The sequence below is a fragment of the Urocampus carinirostris genome, chromosome 3 (genome assembly GCF_059441175.1).
Source record: "Urocampus carinirostris isolate Australia breed hairy pipefish chromosome 3, RoL_Ucar_1.0, whole genome shotgun sequence".
Taxonomy (NCBI): domain Eukaryota; kingdom Metazoa; phylum Chordata; class Actinopteri; order Syngnathiformes; family Syngnathidae; genus Urocampus; species Urocampus carinirostris.
In genome coordinates this window covers 52,064,087-52,081,801 of record NC_142351.1, presented here as the reverse complement: position 1 = coordinate 52,081,801, position 17,715 = coordinate 52,064,087, and the positions used below count along the sequence as shown (strand labels likewise).

Genomic DNA, 17,715 nt, shown 5'->3' with positions numbered 1-17,715 from the left:
GAAGGAATAACAAAAACTAGTTGTCCTATTTTTGCTCAGCCTTTCGTCAACCAAAAATAAAGCTAGAAAAGGCAAAAGAAGACAAAAACATAAAAAAAAATCGCCCATGGGCCACCTGTGACCCCGTCAGGCTTTTCCATCCCCCCACCAAACGAAATTGGACAAAAATACTACTACAGAAATGTCAAAACAGAAATATGAAAAATAATACAATACAGTTCACGGTTCACAAATCTCTTGACCACCAGTGTCGTCGGTACACCACTACCTGTGGTGTGTCTTGGACAAGTGCAGCTTACAAAAATACTACAGAAATACTACAAAAATAATAAAAAATCTGACTGCATGAAAAACTACAAAAATAGGTAAAAAATACAACAGTAATATTACAAAACTAAATATCAAATGTAGTGCTTAAAACAGAGACCTAAAATGTTATTTTGCTCTAATTGTAATAGGTCTGCAAGATCGGCCCCTTGGCAAAGATTTTAACCAAATGCAGCCCACGTTTGCAAATAGTTGCCCACCCTTGCTCTAAGCCAAACCGAGTTTGACATCCCTGCTCTAAGCCCTTCTTCAAAATGGCTGTGCGTTGCTATGCGAAAAGGCGTCATTGTGACGTCACGCCAAGTAGCCTAATTGGCAGAGAACGTATCGACTCTCTGTTGGGGGCGTCAGCACCCCGGACAGCGCCTCGTCAACAAGCCGACCTCCCCCTCGGTATAGTTCACCTGCGCTCGATCCCGACGGAAAACGAAAACAAGAAGGAAAGAAAGAAAGCGCGTGCGCGACTAGGATGGCAGCGGGTTGGTTCCGGAAGTAGCCGCATGGGCGAGCGAGTAAGCGAGCATTTGCTGGAGGGGAAGAGAGTGAGCGGCGGAATCGGCAGCAGCGGCGGCGGCAGCAGCAGCGTCATCATCATCCCGGAGCATCCAAGCTCCGCTGGTTACTTGGTGGCGTGCCGTTGTCACCATCCGCGGTGTCATTAGCCTGCTGGACACCGACTTGAAGCCTTAACCGCACCGTCAGGTGCCTTCGAGGGCGAGGGAGGGGGGGCAGTTTTGTTTGTGTTGACGGCCGGGATGGCAGGCGGCGAGCAATGGGCCCCTTTTGCCGGGAAACGTCAATGATCGTAATCGGGGAGGAGACGGCCTCGGACTAAGAAAGCGAGCGATGGCGGAAGCCGAGACTCTTTTGTTGTGGTGAAGGCGCCGCTACGCTTTTGGGCCCCATCTTCTGTCTGATGCTGGCCGCCTGGATGGCGTGCCGCGGCGGCGGTGCTGCGCAGCCCGCGTCTCGTCGGCCGAATCTCGGTGTCGGGGTAGCCCACACGCCTCCCCGTTTTCTTCGGGTCTTACCGAACCCCGCGTGAACGTGCCCTGGCTCGCTTGTTTTTTGGCCAGACGAACAAGACCGTGAGCGCTCTTGTGAGGAAATGGACTCTGGTTTCGGGATCGTTTCAACATAGAGCGCGTGATTCGTCCGTCCACAAAACAAGCGCACTTGGTGTATAGGCGTGCGTGCGCGCGTGTGCATGTAAAGGCCCACGATGTTCAAGTACCGGATCCGCATGTTTCTGAACGAACTGAAAGTCCTGGTGTTGATGCGATCCGAATCCAGCCCGTCCGGTGGCGGTTCCGAACGCTCGGCAGCCGCCATGCGAGGCTTAGGCATGGGCATGGGGGGCTGCGGCTGGCCGCCCTTTGTCGACTGCCGCTCGCGCAACGACGACGAGGACTACTACGGCAGCAGCGAGCCGCGGCCGCGCAGCCTGCAGGCCCTAGAAGACAAGGAGTGTAAAGTGCAAGTGGGACTGGATGCTGTTTCACTCGCAAGCACAGCCAGCAGCCTGAGGAACCCCCAATGCAGGATTTGCTTCCAGGGTACCGAGCAGGTAATTACCTAACGCGCGCGCCCCAGCGCCAGACTCTCTTTACAACAACAGCAGCAGTGGCAGCAGCGCGTGCGCATTTGCTCAGGTCCACTTTCTCTTTTTGTCTCTTTATCCGTCTCTTTCTCCTTTTTCTCTCATACATGTCAAGCTCAGCCAATTAAAGGTAATCCATAATCCTTAAACAATCAAAATATGAGGCAAGAGTCCTGCACATGCATGGTTTTTGCATAAATACTCATGCATTTAACATTTGGTGCTACGTTTGAATCAATCAAACCCTCAATAACTTTATTATGGCTATAAAACATTTACTGCAGATTCAGATGTGGCACAGATAAAATGCATATCAATAAAACTGCAGTACTATTTAGGAATATACCCACATTTTACATACCGAAAATCTTTTTATTTGTTCACAAAATACAACCTCCTTTCTTTCTTCAAGAATATATGAATTACTCAGTCATACAGATTATCTTTGTGTTCAATCAAGAAGTTATTTTATATCGCCATCAAAGCTAATGCTAAAAGTCCAACCTTTCTTGTTGTATTTCTGGCATACGTTTTTATCCGATTTAGGGCTTAAAATGTCCTTTTGACAGAAGCAGTGGTCACAGGATGGTTTTCTTCACATTTTCATTTTGATACTTCCGTTACCCCGCCCCTAGCTAATCATAGTTTGTGACACTGCTGAAGTTTCCTTACGCCTGCTAGAAGGCCATAGTGTTGCCAACTCGAAATCTGATTGGCCACAGCTTTATCCACGGTTATGCTATTCCTCAGGGCCTCCAGAACTGATTTTGAAGACCTCAGGGTAGATATCTGACCCTAGCAACAAATAACAGCTGAAATGTAATTGGTTAAATGCTTAAATATGAAAACGCACCTTTGGACAGAGCGGAACCGTGGGAAAAACAAGCTGACAGACGATTTGGAATTATTAAATATGTATTCATGGACAAAATTTAACATCAAACGATTCTGATATTTTTAGGCCAGCCGAGTAGGCCATGCAGGCCCTGAGGGCCCACTATTGTGAAATCTATATTATATTTTATTTGTATGTTCCAATTGTTTTCCAAGATAATTCATTTTGATGACAGCATGTCTTTGTCATCCTGATGTGTGACGTCTTTGGAGGAACACCAGCACCTTATCTAGTGAATTTTAGGTCGTTTTGTGGAAAATACCTAGGCGTTGTGTCACAGGTGGATGCAGTAATGCTTCAACAAAAAGTGAGTAGCCAAAAAGGGTCTAACTGAAGCTCTGACGGGAATTAACAAACCAAAGAACACAGGAATAAGTGGACAATTCTGCTACGTACTGCATAATTGTTGGGAGGAGCACAAGAAGTTCTGTGCGTAATTTAAAATGACTGTAATGGTTGCAACTCCCTGCAATTCCCCTATTAAGCTATAATAAACCTTACATTAACAACGCAGCACCCGTTTACTCACAGTAAAACAGACTATGTAGACTTAAAACATCAGTAATTTCTGTAAACAAGTTTGATTTATTTATCAAATAAACAACACGAGAAATTATTTTGGCATATTTCTTACTTCTTTTTCAACGTGAAGTAAATTTAGTGTTGCTTGTTTTATGGAACAGTGCAGGATTTTACAGACTTTGTTTGTTCTACAGATGGTTTTACTCTGTCAGAAATGGTCACAATTTAGATTAAAGTAATGGTTGATCGAGGATAACAGTTGCTAGTGAGCCGTAACAATTTTAGCAACCTACGATAACATTGTCACCTGCTACCAGTGACTGAGACGATCCGGAATAGAGCCGAAATAGGCAAGACGAGATCTGTCCAACAAAAAAGGAGCATTTTTTTAAAATAACTTTTTCTTGTACAAAAATGCTTATGCGGAGTACACATTTTGAAATGATCAAAAATGTATAAAATAGCAAAACAACATATAAGTTGACAGGTATGTTCTCTTCTCATTTTCTTCTTAATTCCCTTCCTATATGCTGGCTTGCGAGACGCTGGCGCTTATACCTGGGTTAAAAAACAACAACTTCAATGTCATATCCACAACAAAAATCCTTTGACACCAAAATGTCTGCCATTATTAAGAGGCAGGGCTATGTGCCCAGTTATCAACGAATGAATCGTCAAGACTCATTAGTTACAGTCCTACTACAGTAAGTGATGTGACAAAACTTGACATTATTTTCCTTTCAGATGAGAAAAAAAGCAATTGTCTCGTGTTCAATGTGGGAGTCAATCACGTAGCAGCAATAAAGTTATTGCCAAAAAGGCCGAAAAGCAAACTGACTGGGGCAAGTAGTAGGTTGTTCTTGAACAGCAGCCGCATTTTTTGTCAAAACGTGTTGCACTGTTGTCTGTACTTTAGTCACGACCAGTGTTGGGCGTGTTACTGAAAACAGTAATTAGTTACAGTTACTAGTAGCTTCTTTTAAAATGTAACTCAGTCAGCCCCCGGGATACTGTCACCACAAAGTAGTGCATTACTCAAATTAACTCTTACAAATCACCATTTACTCACATAGAAGCCAACCCCCTGAAATGCATTAAAATAGCCACATAAAAAAACAGAATAAAACATGTACACCAGTCTGTGGAAGCAATGAACCCTTCATTTTTCTTGGCTTGTGCAGTCTTAAGTGCTTGCAAACATAGGCTTAGTCCCAACACTTCATATCCATTTTGTCTCTGAGCTTCAAATTAGTCAGAGACTTCCTTCTCCTTTTCTGGGTACCGTCAAAGATTTTTTATTTACTCCAAGCATTGGTATTTCAAAAATGATTTTACAAAGAAAAGGACCAAAACGCAGCACTATTTTACCTTAGATTCTCTGCTCCCTTTAGATTTTGTTGTTCCTGTACCCCCCTCACGTGCTCCCTACCAGTCCCAACTACTGACATACAACCAAATATGCGCACATAAACTGACCCTCTGATTTCAGTGTTTTATTTTATAGTCGTAATTACAGCTTAGATGTGAGTATAGCCGATAGGGGTGATATCTTCATGAGGAGAAATTCAGTGTTCTGGTACTCTGTGCTTGAGAGGACACCTGTATAACTGTATTCAGTTGTATTTTGTTTGTAAATATAACCACGCCCCCCATTGCATGTGGATTTAGGGTTATAATTTTCATTGTGAGCGAAGGAGGAACAGTTAGCTCATGAGGACGTTGTAATTCATGACTGGGTTTAATAAGTAGTGTGGTAAGACACCATGTTGTAAAAATAGTTGAGTTACAAAAGTTATAAATAACGCGTAACAGTACTCATTACAGAAAAAAGTAATTGTGAAGGAACATAGTCCTTTGTAACGCGTTAGTCCTTCCAACACAGCTCACGAGGGAGAAAATGGGACCACGTTTTCTGATTTAGCACACATCCCGGCCCCAAAAAAAGAATTACCGGTAGTGACAGTATTAGTTAACTAACATCAAATCAAGCAATTTAGGAATGTTTTTGTCATTGCATGGACTTTTTTTGAAATGGAGGATTATCACCTATTGATGCTTTTATTCAAAAGAAGTAGCACATAGACTTAATTTATAAGGCAAAACAATACTTTTAAACCTTTTGTCTCTATACTACAGTTGATGTATTGTTTTCTTACTCAATCAAATGAAGAATAAGATGCAGCTTATTTTATGTGTCACTGTGCTCACCAGACATGAACTTCACCGCACGCCATTGATGAAAAGAATGGCTTTGACAGCTTTGACGAACGCTCACGTTAAAAAAAAAAGTGGACGGCTTTGCTAAAATGCCGCCATGCCTCTTATGTTCCACAGGGTGAGCTGTTGAGCCCGTGCAGGTGCGACGGGTCGGTGCGCTGCACCCACCAACCCTGCCTCATCCGCTGGATAAGCGAAAGGGGTTCCTGGAGCTGCGAGCTTTGTTACTTCAAGTATCAGGTTCTGGCCATCAGTACCAAAAACCCCTTGCAGGTATTGTGCCTCGGCCCTCTTCGCTCGTGCCAACCGCAGTAGAAAGCATGGACAGTAATACCTCGTTCTTCCTGGGGGTTGCGTTTCGCATAGTATAAACCTTTATTTATTCATTTATTATTTTTTGTATTGTTTTTCATTTGTATTTATTTTAATTTATTTATGAAATACTCTGTTATACATTGAAACCCAAAAAAAACATCCTAATTTTATTTGTAATAAACAAAAGTACGGTACTTCATAAACGTTTTTTTCTACAAAAAAACTTCTGTATTCTAAAATTAGAATGTTGCCCCTTTATTGTACAACTGATTATTTTTAAAAATAAAAAATAATGATTTCGAGCCACACGGCGGCGCAGTGGTTAGCGCTTGTGCGGCACAGTTCATGTCTCGGGAACCTGTCGTGGGTTCAAATCCAGCTCCAGACTTCCTGTGCGGAGTTTGTATGTTCTCCCCGTGCTTGCGTGGGTTTCCTCCGGGCACTCCGGTTTCCTCCCACATTCCAAAAACATGCATTTCAGGTGAATTGGCCGGTCCAAATTGTCCCTAGGTGTGACTGAGCGAGTGAGTTGTCTGTCCCCGTGTGCCCTGCGATTGGCTGGCAACCAGTTGAGGGTGTCCCCTGCCCACTGCCCGGAGATGGCTGGGATGGGCTCCAGCCCCCCCGCGACCCTAATGAGGATAAGCGGTATGGCTAATGAGATGAGATGAGATTTCGAGCCACGAAAAATTAAGTCTTATATAAGCCTGATAAGGAAGGACCCACATACTGTAGCTATATTCATTGGAAAACGCTAAGAATGTGTCCTGTTGGCCCTTTTACAGAAACCCTATGTTTTTCCATTATCAAACATTTTTGAAAAAGCACCAGTGAACCACTTGGGAGCTCCTTACAGCCGCATATGGCTCCAGAGCAAATTTATAGGGTTGAGAAGTACAACTTTGTTGGCTAAAAAAAGCATCTTTCTCTGCCTTTTGGTGCTTTTGACGGTCCAGGTCGTTTTCTAAAAGATTTTCGCTGACACAATAATGTCACGACCGGTACAAGCCGGGCACCCAAATGCGTAATGTTTCACACAAAGCTTTATTAAGGGATCGGGGAAGTCAGGGCGAGAGGAAAAAGAAAGCAATATGGCGCTCGCTGGGCAGGAGGAGCAGGAAGCCCTCGCGAACGAAGCATGGTCGGAGATCGGAACATGTCGGGCAGCTGGGACGGGAGACTGAGCGTGGTCGGAGATCGGAACAAGTCGGGTAGCTGGGAAGAGAGGAAAGCCAGGGATCAGAGATGGATTTGGGAAACCAAATCACGATGCGGGTAGCAGGGATAAGAGAACGGAGCGTGGATTGGGGATCGATACTGGAAACAGAATCAAGATACGGGTAGCCGGGACAGGAGAACGGAGCTTGGATCGGGATCAATACAGGAAACGGAATCAGGATACAGGTAGCCGGGATGGGAGAACGGAGCTTGGATCGGGGATCGATACAGGAAACAGAATCAGGATACGGGTAGCCGGGATGGGAGAACGGAGCTTGGATCGGGGATCGATACAGGAAATGGAATCAGGATACGGGTAGCCGGGACAGGAGAACGAAGCTTGGATCGGGGATCGATGCAGGAAACAGAAATGGGATACGGGTAGCCGGGACAGGAGAACAATACATGGATCAGGGATCGATACAGGAAACAGGTTGGGATCAAAAGGGGAACCAGAATCAAAAGTACTCCCCTTGCTTGCGCTGAGATTCAAAGACGGACTGACCAGGAGTGAATGAAAATGACGTGTTTAAATAGGAGTACTAATTAGGAAACGAGGGACAGCAGGGGGTAAATGAGAGAGCGCAGGTGAGAGCAATAGGCAAATCATGACAAATTAAGGTTTTTCAAACCGTTTTTCGTACGTGTACATCTCAGACCACAACGTCATTGGCAGATAGAACAGGAAAGGGGCGGGGTGAGTGTTTAGCCAATCAGAATGCAGAACTCACACAATGAAAATCTGCGAATTAGCAAAAAACGTGATAAATAAACCGTGATACAGCAAGGGATTATTGTACTGGTCAAATGGCCAGCAGATGTCTGCCAAGTGCTTCCCAAAATAGATCACGACTGAAAGGGCACTGTGAATTGCTGTTTAATAGACAAAATTAGAGCGGCTTATCGCTCCGAGATTCGACCCACTGGCTTGAAATGCCACACGTGAGGAAGAAGAGGTTGAAGCGCACCCCTTAGTTTCTTTGATTGGTGGAGCCGACTGTTGCCTTGGCAACATGCACAAACTGGAAGTTGGCAAACATCACTTGGCTACATCAGTGGAACGTAACTTGGCCAGAGAATGAAGTAACTTGGCCAGAGAATGAAGGGAAACATTTTCCTTCGGGCGTCGTTATCATAGTCCACAAACATACCTACCAAGTCTACCTCTTTACTCCTTAGACCACTGGTTCTCAACTGGTCTTACTTGATAACACACCATTCCATGACGGGCTGCGACCCAAATCATGAAAAAACATTCCAGTTCAAAAATCTATCCCATGAAAGAATTGTGTGGTTTAATGCAGAGATAGTGGGATATATTTTTTCAAAGGGCAAAATGGCCAACAAAAAACAAACGACTTCAAATATATATATATATATATACTGGACTGTCTCAGAAAATTAGAATATTGTGATAAAGTTCTTTATTTTCTGTAATGCAATTAAAAAAACAAAAATGTCATACATTCTGGATTCATTACACATCAACTGAACTATTTCAAGCCTTTTATTATTTTAATATTGCTGAATTTGGCTTACAGCTTAAGAAAACTCAAAAATCCTATCTCAAAATATTAGAATATCATGAAAAAGTATACAAGTAGGCTATTCAACTAATCACCTGAATCATCTAATTAACTCGAAACACCTTGCGAGGGTTTCCTGAGCCTTAAAAACACTCAGCTTGGTTCAGTAAACTAAATCACTGCTGATCTGACTGCTGTCCAGAGGACCATCATTGATACCCTCCATCAGGAGGGTAAGACACAAAAATAAATTTCTCAAAGAGCAGGCTGTTCACAGAGTGCAGTTTCAAAGCATATCCACAAAAAGTCTGTTGGAAGGGAAAAATGTGGCCGGAAACGCTGCACAACCAAGAGAGATGACCGCAGCCTTAACAAAATTGTGAAGAAGAGCCGCTTCCAGAATTTGAGGGAGCTTCAAAGACAGTGCGCTGAAGCTGGAGTCCAGGTATCAAAAGCCACAGTTCACAGACGTGTCCAGGAAATGGGCTACAATAGCCGTATTCCCATGGTCAAGCCACTTCTGAACTCAAGACAACGGAAGAAGCGTCTGACTTGGGCTATGGAGAAGAAGCACTGGACAGTTGCAGAGTGGTCCAAAGTCCTCTTTTCAGACGAAAGCAAGTTTTGCATTTCATTTGGAAGTCAAGGCGCCAGAGTCTGGAGAAAGGCTGGAGAGGAGCAAAATCCAAGTTGCTTGAAATCCAGTGTGAAGTTCCCACAGTCAGCAATGGTTTGGGGAGCCATGTCAGCTGCTGGTGTTGGTCCACTGTGTTTCATCAAGTCCAGAGTAAATGCAACTGTGTACCAAGAGATTTTAGAGCACTACATGCTTCCGTCTGCTGAAAAGCTCTATGGAGATGAGGATTTCATTTTCCAGCATGATCTGGCACCTGCCCACAGTGCCAAAACCACCAGTAACTGGTGGACTGACCATGGCATCACTGTCCTTGATTGGCCTGCTAATTCCCCTGACCTGAACCCCATCGAGAATTTGTGGGGTATAGTTAAGAAGAAGATGAAAGACACCAGACCTACAAATGCAAATGAGCTGAAGGCCGCTATCGAAGCATCCTGGGCATCAATAACACCTCAGCAATGCCACAGGCTGATTGCCTCCATGCCACGCCGGATTGATGCAGTAATCCGTGCAAAAGGATTCCCAACCAAGTACTGAGTGCATCAATGGACATTTTCAAATGTTTGATTTAGTTTTGCTGTTATAAAATTATTTATTTTACTTGGTCTGAGGAAGTATTCTAATATTTTGAGATAGGATTTTTGAGTTTTTTTCAGCTGTAAGCCAAAATCAGCAATATTCAAATAATAAAAGGCTTGAAATAGTTCAGTTGATGTGTAATGAATCCAGAATGTATGACATTTTTGTTTTTTTAATTGCATTACAGAAAATAAAGAACTTTATCACAATATTCTAATTTTCTGAGACAGTCCAGTATATATATATATACATATATATATATATATATATATATATATATATATATATATATATATATATATATATATATATATATATTCTCATATAAGGCTACATGAATATAAATGACCCACATACTCATGGAAATTCAAAATCTTAATAAAGCATGTGGCTAAACAACGATCATTATTTATGTAGTTAATATGTTGTGGTTTGCAGCTGACCCAAATGCAGGAGGCCTTGCAAGGTACTTAAAAATGATTATATTTAATCACAAAAAATGAACAAATTTTGATGAGCCTTTTGGCTTACTCAGCCACAGTTTGACTGTCCCCTTATACGCGGGATACAAAAAATATTTGTATTGGATTTTCAAGACAGCTTTTTCAGCCTTCCTTAAGTTACTTTCAAGGGTTGATGAAGGTGTTTTGTTTGTATCTACTCGCCTTGACCTGCTACCGTTGCAGTGGCAGGCCATTTCATTGACAGTGATCGAGAAGGTGCAGATCGCCGCCATCATCCTGGGCTCCCTGTTCCTCATCGCCAGCATCTCCTGGCTGGTCTGGTCCTCACTCAGCCCCTCGGCCAAGTGGCAGCGGCAGGACCTTCTCTTCCAGATTTGCTACGGCATGTATGGATTCATGGACATCGTCTGCATAGGTAACGCGCAGAGCTGCCTGAAAGCAGCGAAATGTTATTCAGAATCGGACAGAGGGCTACAGCAGCACCTTGAGATCCATGTTGATTCCAAATTAGAGTTTTTGCCTCAAAACAATTTTCTTGGTCCAAACTCAACAACAACAACTAGAATAAAGAGAAAAATAAGATAGAAAGGAAAAATCTGAAAAGGTTGTGCTTGTAGACTGACCTAAGTTTCGGAATAATAGTGAAATCGAAATGAGTGCAAGGGATGAAAATACAAACGCAAAATGTAAGAGTAAAGAAACAAATCATGAACATACACTTCTCAACTCATAGGTACGTTGTATGTTTTTTTTACACCGTCTTGTGTCTAGGGTGGTGATGGCTCTGCGGAAGAAGCTGTCCCTGAGCCTGTTAGTTCTTGTTTTAAAGGAACTGTAGCATCTGCCTGAGGGCAGCAGGATGAAGATGTGGAGATGTTAGCGGGGTCAATCAATTATAGTCTTGTTAGCTATGCTGCGGTATCACAAGCAGGCAATGTTACCGAGACCAGGCAGAGATCAGCCGAAGAGTTTCTGGGCTGTGTTGATGACTCTCTGTAGAGGATTTCCCGTTTACAGCTGTGCTCTCAGCATACCACACCACGATTCTGTATAACAGATGCTCTTCATTGGTCTCTGTTAAAGAACACTAGATGCTTCGCCAATGGTGAAAAGTGAATGAGTGCAATCTAGCTTCCATCTTAGATAGATGGAACTACAACAATGCTTTTTAAAACCCTAAAATTCCTGTAAAAATGATGGCCATAATCAGGATTCATCTTTGTTGAAAAAAAAGTTACCAAACAGTCACCAGTCGATTGCAGGGGACTAACAAGTATCTAATGCCCCCCCAAAAAATCAAAATAATTCACGGAATTTGCAAGGATGCAAATCGGCACTGCCATCTGCACAGGAATCCTAGCATTCATTATACTGGAATGTCATGAATTGATCAACTTCTACTTGACTTGGCCCTCAGGGACAGTTTAATTCAGCGATAAAGACAATTTTCAGGATTCCTGATAGCTGCAGTCTTTTTCTTCAGATGACAAAAGAAGAGCCTGTGAGGCATGCATGCCATATTGTCTGTCTACAGATGGCATGTTGCTGCACCGTTTGTGCAGCCTTGTGCCAAATTGTATGCCTTCTTAGGCCGCCCTTTATCTGTTAGCGTTAGCAATGCAATCTTAGTTCAGCCCTTTTTCAAGATCAGTTTAGTGAATTATCGTTGCATTCCATATTCGGCCTAAGTCTGTAACATTATCAACTTGACTCTTGAGGTCAAACGAGGCAAACATGGTGACAAACCAACTTCCCCCAGAACACCAAAGAAATACAGTTAAAGAAAATTTGCCCCCTTCCTGAATTATGTATTTTTTGCATGGTTATCAACTATCATTGTTTCAGATCATCAATTTTTTTTAATATCGCGACAAATCAGTAAAATACAAAATGCAGCTTTGAAATGTTGATTCAATTTATTAAAGCACAAAAAAAATCAAAATCTTTCTGGCCCTATGTTGAGAAGTAATTGCCCTCTGAACCTAATAGCGAATTGGGCCACCTTTGGCAGCGGCAGCGATAACAGAAATCAAACTTTTACAATAATTGGTAATGAATCTCTCACAGGGGCAGCACGGTGCCGCAGCGGTTAGCGCATGTGCGGCACAGTTCTGAGGTCATGGGTTCAAATCCAGCTACCAGACTTCCTATGCGGAGTTTGTATGTTCTCCCCGTGCTTGCGTGGGTTCCCTCTGGGAACTCCGGTTTCCTTTTTGCAAAATTGTTTTTGTTGTTTTCTGGTGTGTATCTGATCTAAAACCATTCATAATAGCATCATTGCTCCTTTTTTGTGTGTGTGTGTGTATAATTGTGCTCTTCAGTACAACTCTTCATAATACTCTGACCATTCCCAACAGCTTTGACTCCTAGCTGACTCACGCAGATAGTAAACCCACGCAAAATGGTTTCAAATCTGCCATATTGGAGTGTTTTCTAGCATGAACTGCCCGTTAAGGGCCATACCAGAGCATTTCAATTGAATCCGAACTTTGAATCCAGACTTTGATTTTGCCACTCCACCAGAACCTTTTTTTTTCTTTGAGCCATTCTGAGGTGGACTTGCTGGTGTGTTTAGGATCATTGTCCTGCTGCATGATCCAAGAGTTCTTGAGTTTGAGGGCACAATCAAATGGCAAGACGGATCTTCTGGTAAACACTTGAATTCATTATTCTGTAACCAAAACAAGGTGTCCTGGTCCTGAGACGGTAAAAAAGCCCCAAAACATCACAATGCCACCACTATGCTTTACCATTGGCATCATGCTCTTTTTGTCAAATGCTGTGCCATTTTTACACCAGCTGTAAAGGGCTGCACACCTTCCAAAAAGTTCAAGTTTTGACTCATCAGTCCATAAAATATTCTTCCAAAAATCTTGAGGATAAAGAGGTGCTTTTTGGCAAATGTTAAAACATTCTTTGTGTTCTTGTCGCAGAGTCCTTGGGCAAGACACTGAATCCCTAATGCCCCCAATAAGCAGGTCGGCGCCTTGCTATTGCTCTGTGAGTGTGTGTGTGAATGGGTAAGTGTGAAGCACATTGTAAAGTGTTTTGGGAGGTCTTCATTGACGTAAAAAGTGCTATATAAATGCAGACCATTTACCATTGTGTGCAACAGAAGTGGTTTTCAGCTGGGAACTTTACCATGAATGCTATTTTTGGCCAGTGTCTTTCTTACAGTGGATTCATGAACCAGCAAGGCCCGCAGTTACTTTGGATACTGTGGAAAAAGTATTTGCCCACTTCCTGAATTTTGGGTTTTCTGTATTTGACGGTTTAGCTGAAGACCCTGACGGAGAACAACAACTCATGCGCTCTTAGATTATGCAGCAGGACAAGGATCCGAAACACACAAGCAAGTCCAGCTCTGAATGGCTCAAAAAAAAAAAAAGAAGGTTCTAGAGTGGGCAAATGAAAGTCTGGATTTAACAGACAGTTTATGCTAGAAAAATCTTCCAATATGGCAGATTTTAAAAAAAAAATCAAAGAAGAATTGACCAAAATTCCTCCATAGTGCTGTGAAAGCTTCATTGCCAATCATTGTAAACGTTTCATTTCTGTTATCGCTGCCAAAAGTGGCCAAACACGCTATTAGGTTCTGGGGTGATTACTTCTTCACATGGGGCCAGAAGGGTTTTGATTTTCTTTGGGGGCCTTAATAAATGGAATCCTTGGGTTGCCTCTGTGTGATATTAAAGATGGTTTGATGATCTGAAACCTATGTGAGTCTTGAATATGCAAAAAACATCCAAATCGGGAAAGGGACAAATACTTTTACACAGCACTGTTGCTGCCTGGTAAATAGAAAATTGTGATTGCCAAGGAAGATTTGAGAAGTACCAACTTCCAAATGTGCAAAAAATTACATATGGTCAGCGTCCCCACACAAATCTTATTTCTATTTTGGCACTTTTCTCATTCCAAATGCCCGTTAGAAGAATCAGATATACCAAAATATTGAACAAGTCTCCTCAAGCTGCATTGGAAAACCAAGAAAAGCAGCAGCAAAAAACGGATGCAAAGATGGTGGTGGCTTCCGTGTGCTTGCTGGCCGCCATCCGGCAACATGGTCGTGCGGGTTCCAAAAGGGAACAGATTGAAGCATCGGCAATCGCTCGATAACGTCAACATGCACACATGCAGCAGATGGCTTCACCTGTGCATCGTCCACCCCCTGTCCGCGACAAGTAAAAAACCAAAAAACGCTTTATTTTCTGTTTTTGGCAATCCAATTCTTAGATGTATGTTATATATTATATTATATATTATATTATATATTATATATTATATATTCTTATGTAAACAGTTGAACTTTGCATCACTGCGTCAACTCTTAAACAACATTGAATCAAGCAAACTGAAAGGGGAGCCGGGGCTGTTTTTTTCCTTTTAGCCTCTTAACCTCATGCCCCTTTCTGCGTTATTCAAACATGTCTAATTGGCTTGACAGTTCTTTATGAGCTCCCTCAACCCCCATCTCTCTGTCCCTGTGCACAATTGTCTTCCCATTTTTAACACCTTTCAAATCAATTATATTCCTTTTATTGTTTACTTGAAACGAAAATGCATATTTACACTGTTTCAAACCATGTAAATATGCCAAACTTAGTTTTAACTGATTTGTATTGGTAGTTTATTGACATAAAATGTAAAAACAAAGACTTATTATATGAACAATCAATTACATCTAGTGTAAATTCCAGACTACAAGCCGCTACTTTTGAGCGACAGTCTAAACACTGAGGCTTTAAATACATAGCAGTTTATTCTTTTTTTGTCGTGGACCCAAGGAAAACGGCGAGTTGCTCTTTTCCACAACACATACATATAAAAACTAGGTTTGACAGTAAGTACTCTATTCAATATTATCAACGTACTCACAATAGTTAAACTTTTCCTCCCACAAATAGAGTCCTTAATTTCTAGATCCGAATTGAACCTCAGTAAAATTCATCAGAACCACTACAGTTCAGCCTCAGTATCAGGTCGCTGGAGTTTCCTTTAATCCACAAGGAACGATGACAAGCAAGTGCAATTTGGTCCCTTCCCTCAGTAACCACCGATGACAAAAAAAAAAACAGAAAGACACGTCTTTGTGCTGCATTTTTGTTTTAGTGCAATAGTTAGTATGTCCAAGACTTTTTTAATAGCCATCTTGAATGCTTACATGATACATAAACATGTGATCTAGGCAAATTTGGGGGGCTGGGGAAAGCAGCACAGCTGAAAACGGCACTCTCCACTACTAACCAGGTTCTTCAATTTGCGCATTTGGCTTTTAATCAGCTGCACTCTGTAGTCAAGTTAAGACCATTCAGTTTGCGCCTGCAAGTTAAAGCAGAACATACAAATAATGATATGGGCCGCCTGTTACATTTCAGCCATTACCATGATATGAATGGCAATGTAACAGTTTGTGTGTAGGTAATCGGTAGATTTACCAACAGCAGTATAGCTGTGGGGTGTCTGACTGAGGAAATTTTTACAAGTTGTTATGGCTTTTTAGACATAAAACAGATCTATTTGCCGAGAGTGAATAACCAAACTATGTACAATAATGGATATAGAATCAAGGGCACAACTGGCACAGGATTCAAAAGTAATACAAAAAAAACAAAAAAAAAACAAGGAGCTATGAAGGGGAGGACTGCGTGGAGATGTCACACAAAAAAACACAGTCCTACTCTTACCTACAACTCTAACCTCCCTATTCTACACACAAATATAACCAACCTTATTGGAACCTAACCTATCTGCTACAAAGCGGGTTGGATATCACCATGCCTAACCTAGTGTCTTTAGACAGAGGTTAACTACATGATGTAGTGTAAACCCCAGGGTATCTAACCTAGCCCTTTCCCCATGGTATTAAAACAGACAGGACTTATTCAACACTCTCAACCTTAGTTTGGCAAACTAAATGCAGACAGGATAACAAAGAACACTCACAACCTAATGACCACCACTCTCCTCTATTGTCTCAATCCAAAGCTAAACTAAGCCTTTCAAAGGAAACATCAGAACAGGTGATTGGGAAAGCCATGACGGCGATTAAGTGGACATGTTTGGGTAAATTGGCTTGCGAATGGGGATTGATTAGAGACGTGACCAGGAGGAACCTTACTGCACCGTCACTGGTCAACACCTGTGCTGTGGGAAACAAACAAAGAATGAATACAAAAGTTTGTGACACCGTAAAAAGAAACTTTGTATCTCAAGGTCGGGTCTCAAAAGGTGAACCAGCCTAAAACTGGCGCGGCGCAAAGACAGTAACCCCTTGTGGCTCACTCCCGCAGGGCTCATCGTCCATGAGGGTTCCTCTGTCTATCGCATTTTCAAGCGCTGGCAGGCCGTCAACCAGCAGTGGAAAGTTCTCAACTACGAGAAATCCAAGGACCTGGGCGACCCGCTGAGCTTGGGTGGAAAGGCAGGCTCCCGTGGTGGTCGCGGGACTCCTCGGGGCCTAGTGGGTGGCAGCGCCGGCCGTCACGGCCGAAGACTGAGGACTATCCTAAATCGCCGCTGTGGCTACACTATCTTGCACATCCTCAGCCAACTTCGGCCCAGCCATCCACGCCTTGGGGCCACCAACAACCGGGAGGTGGTGATGAGGGTCACCACTGTATGAAGACCTCCCCACCAACGATAGGCAGCCCCTATTCTTTAACCCCGAAAGTCAAGGAAAAGACGTTTCAAAGACATCATGGAAGGACTGCAATTGTCGCTGCTCATTGGCGACGACTGGATGTTTTCCTATTTCCAGTCAAACATCAGGACGAACAATAATTTCTTTGTCCTTTCATTGGTCCTGGGTTTTCATTCTCCTGCTTTGCTTTTCTACTCCAGCTCGGATTTTATACGTATCCCGAAAGTGCGCCGCACCTGACGGGCGCAGCCTTTGCCGTCACCGCCGCTTTCTGACGCCGCTCAAGAGATCCTACAGGAAGAAAATAAACGGGAAGACTAGAAATTCTCCCCAAATCATCTCTCAATCCATGAGACATAATCTTTGCAATAAATACCTTTTATGTGCATTTCATTGGGAATTTTGCATGGGTATATTCTTTGATTGATCACATTACATGAACACAAATTGACTCTGTTTCGAATGGTGCTTGCCAAAATAAACACGTTCAAACCATCCCAGTTGATTGTGATTGTGTTTTTCAGTGAAAGGAAAGTCTTGGCCGCTTAAGAGCTCAAGTAACTGCGTCAACCTGAGTAACTTGAACACAGGTTTACACATGTTAGCATGGCTAATAAAGTGAACACCTTTTCTCAGCTAGAAAACAAAAGCAAACCATTGAGATAAGGGATTGGAAGTCTTTTTGATACGCGGGCCTCATCCATAAAAGTCAGGGCATCTGTTCACGACTACAATAATCTTCAGCGCGATGCAAATTAGCTGAAGCCACGGC

General features: G+C 42.7%; 1 protein-coding gene across 1 annotated transcript; it reads left to right on the top strand.

Annotated features, from left to right (window-relative positions):
* The first annotated feature begins 651 nt into the window (after positions 1–651).
* On the top strand, positions 652–17,440 carry marchf9 (membrane-associated ring finger (C3HC4) 9). The gene is made up of 4 exons (XM_088332344.1): positions 652–1,894; positions 5,679–5,834; positions 10,523–10,715; positions 16,594–17,440. The coding sequence occupies exons 1-4, from the start codon at positions 1,550–1,552 to the stop codon at positions 16,923–16,925; spliced, it is 1,026 nt and encodes a 341-aa protein (XP_088188470.1). The 5' UTR covers positions 652–1,549; the 3' UTR covers positions 16,926–17,440.
* Positions 17,441–17,715: the final 275 nt, after the last annotated feature.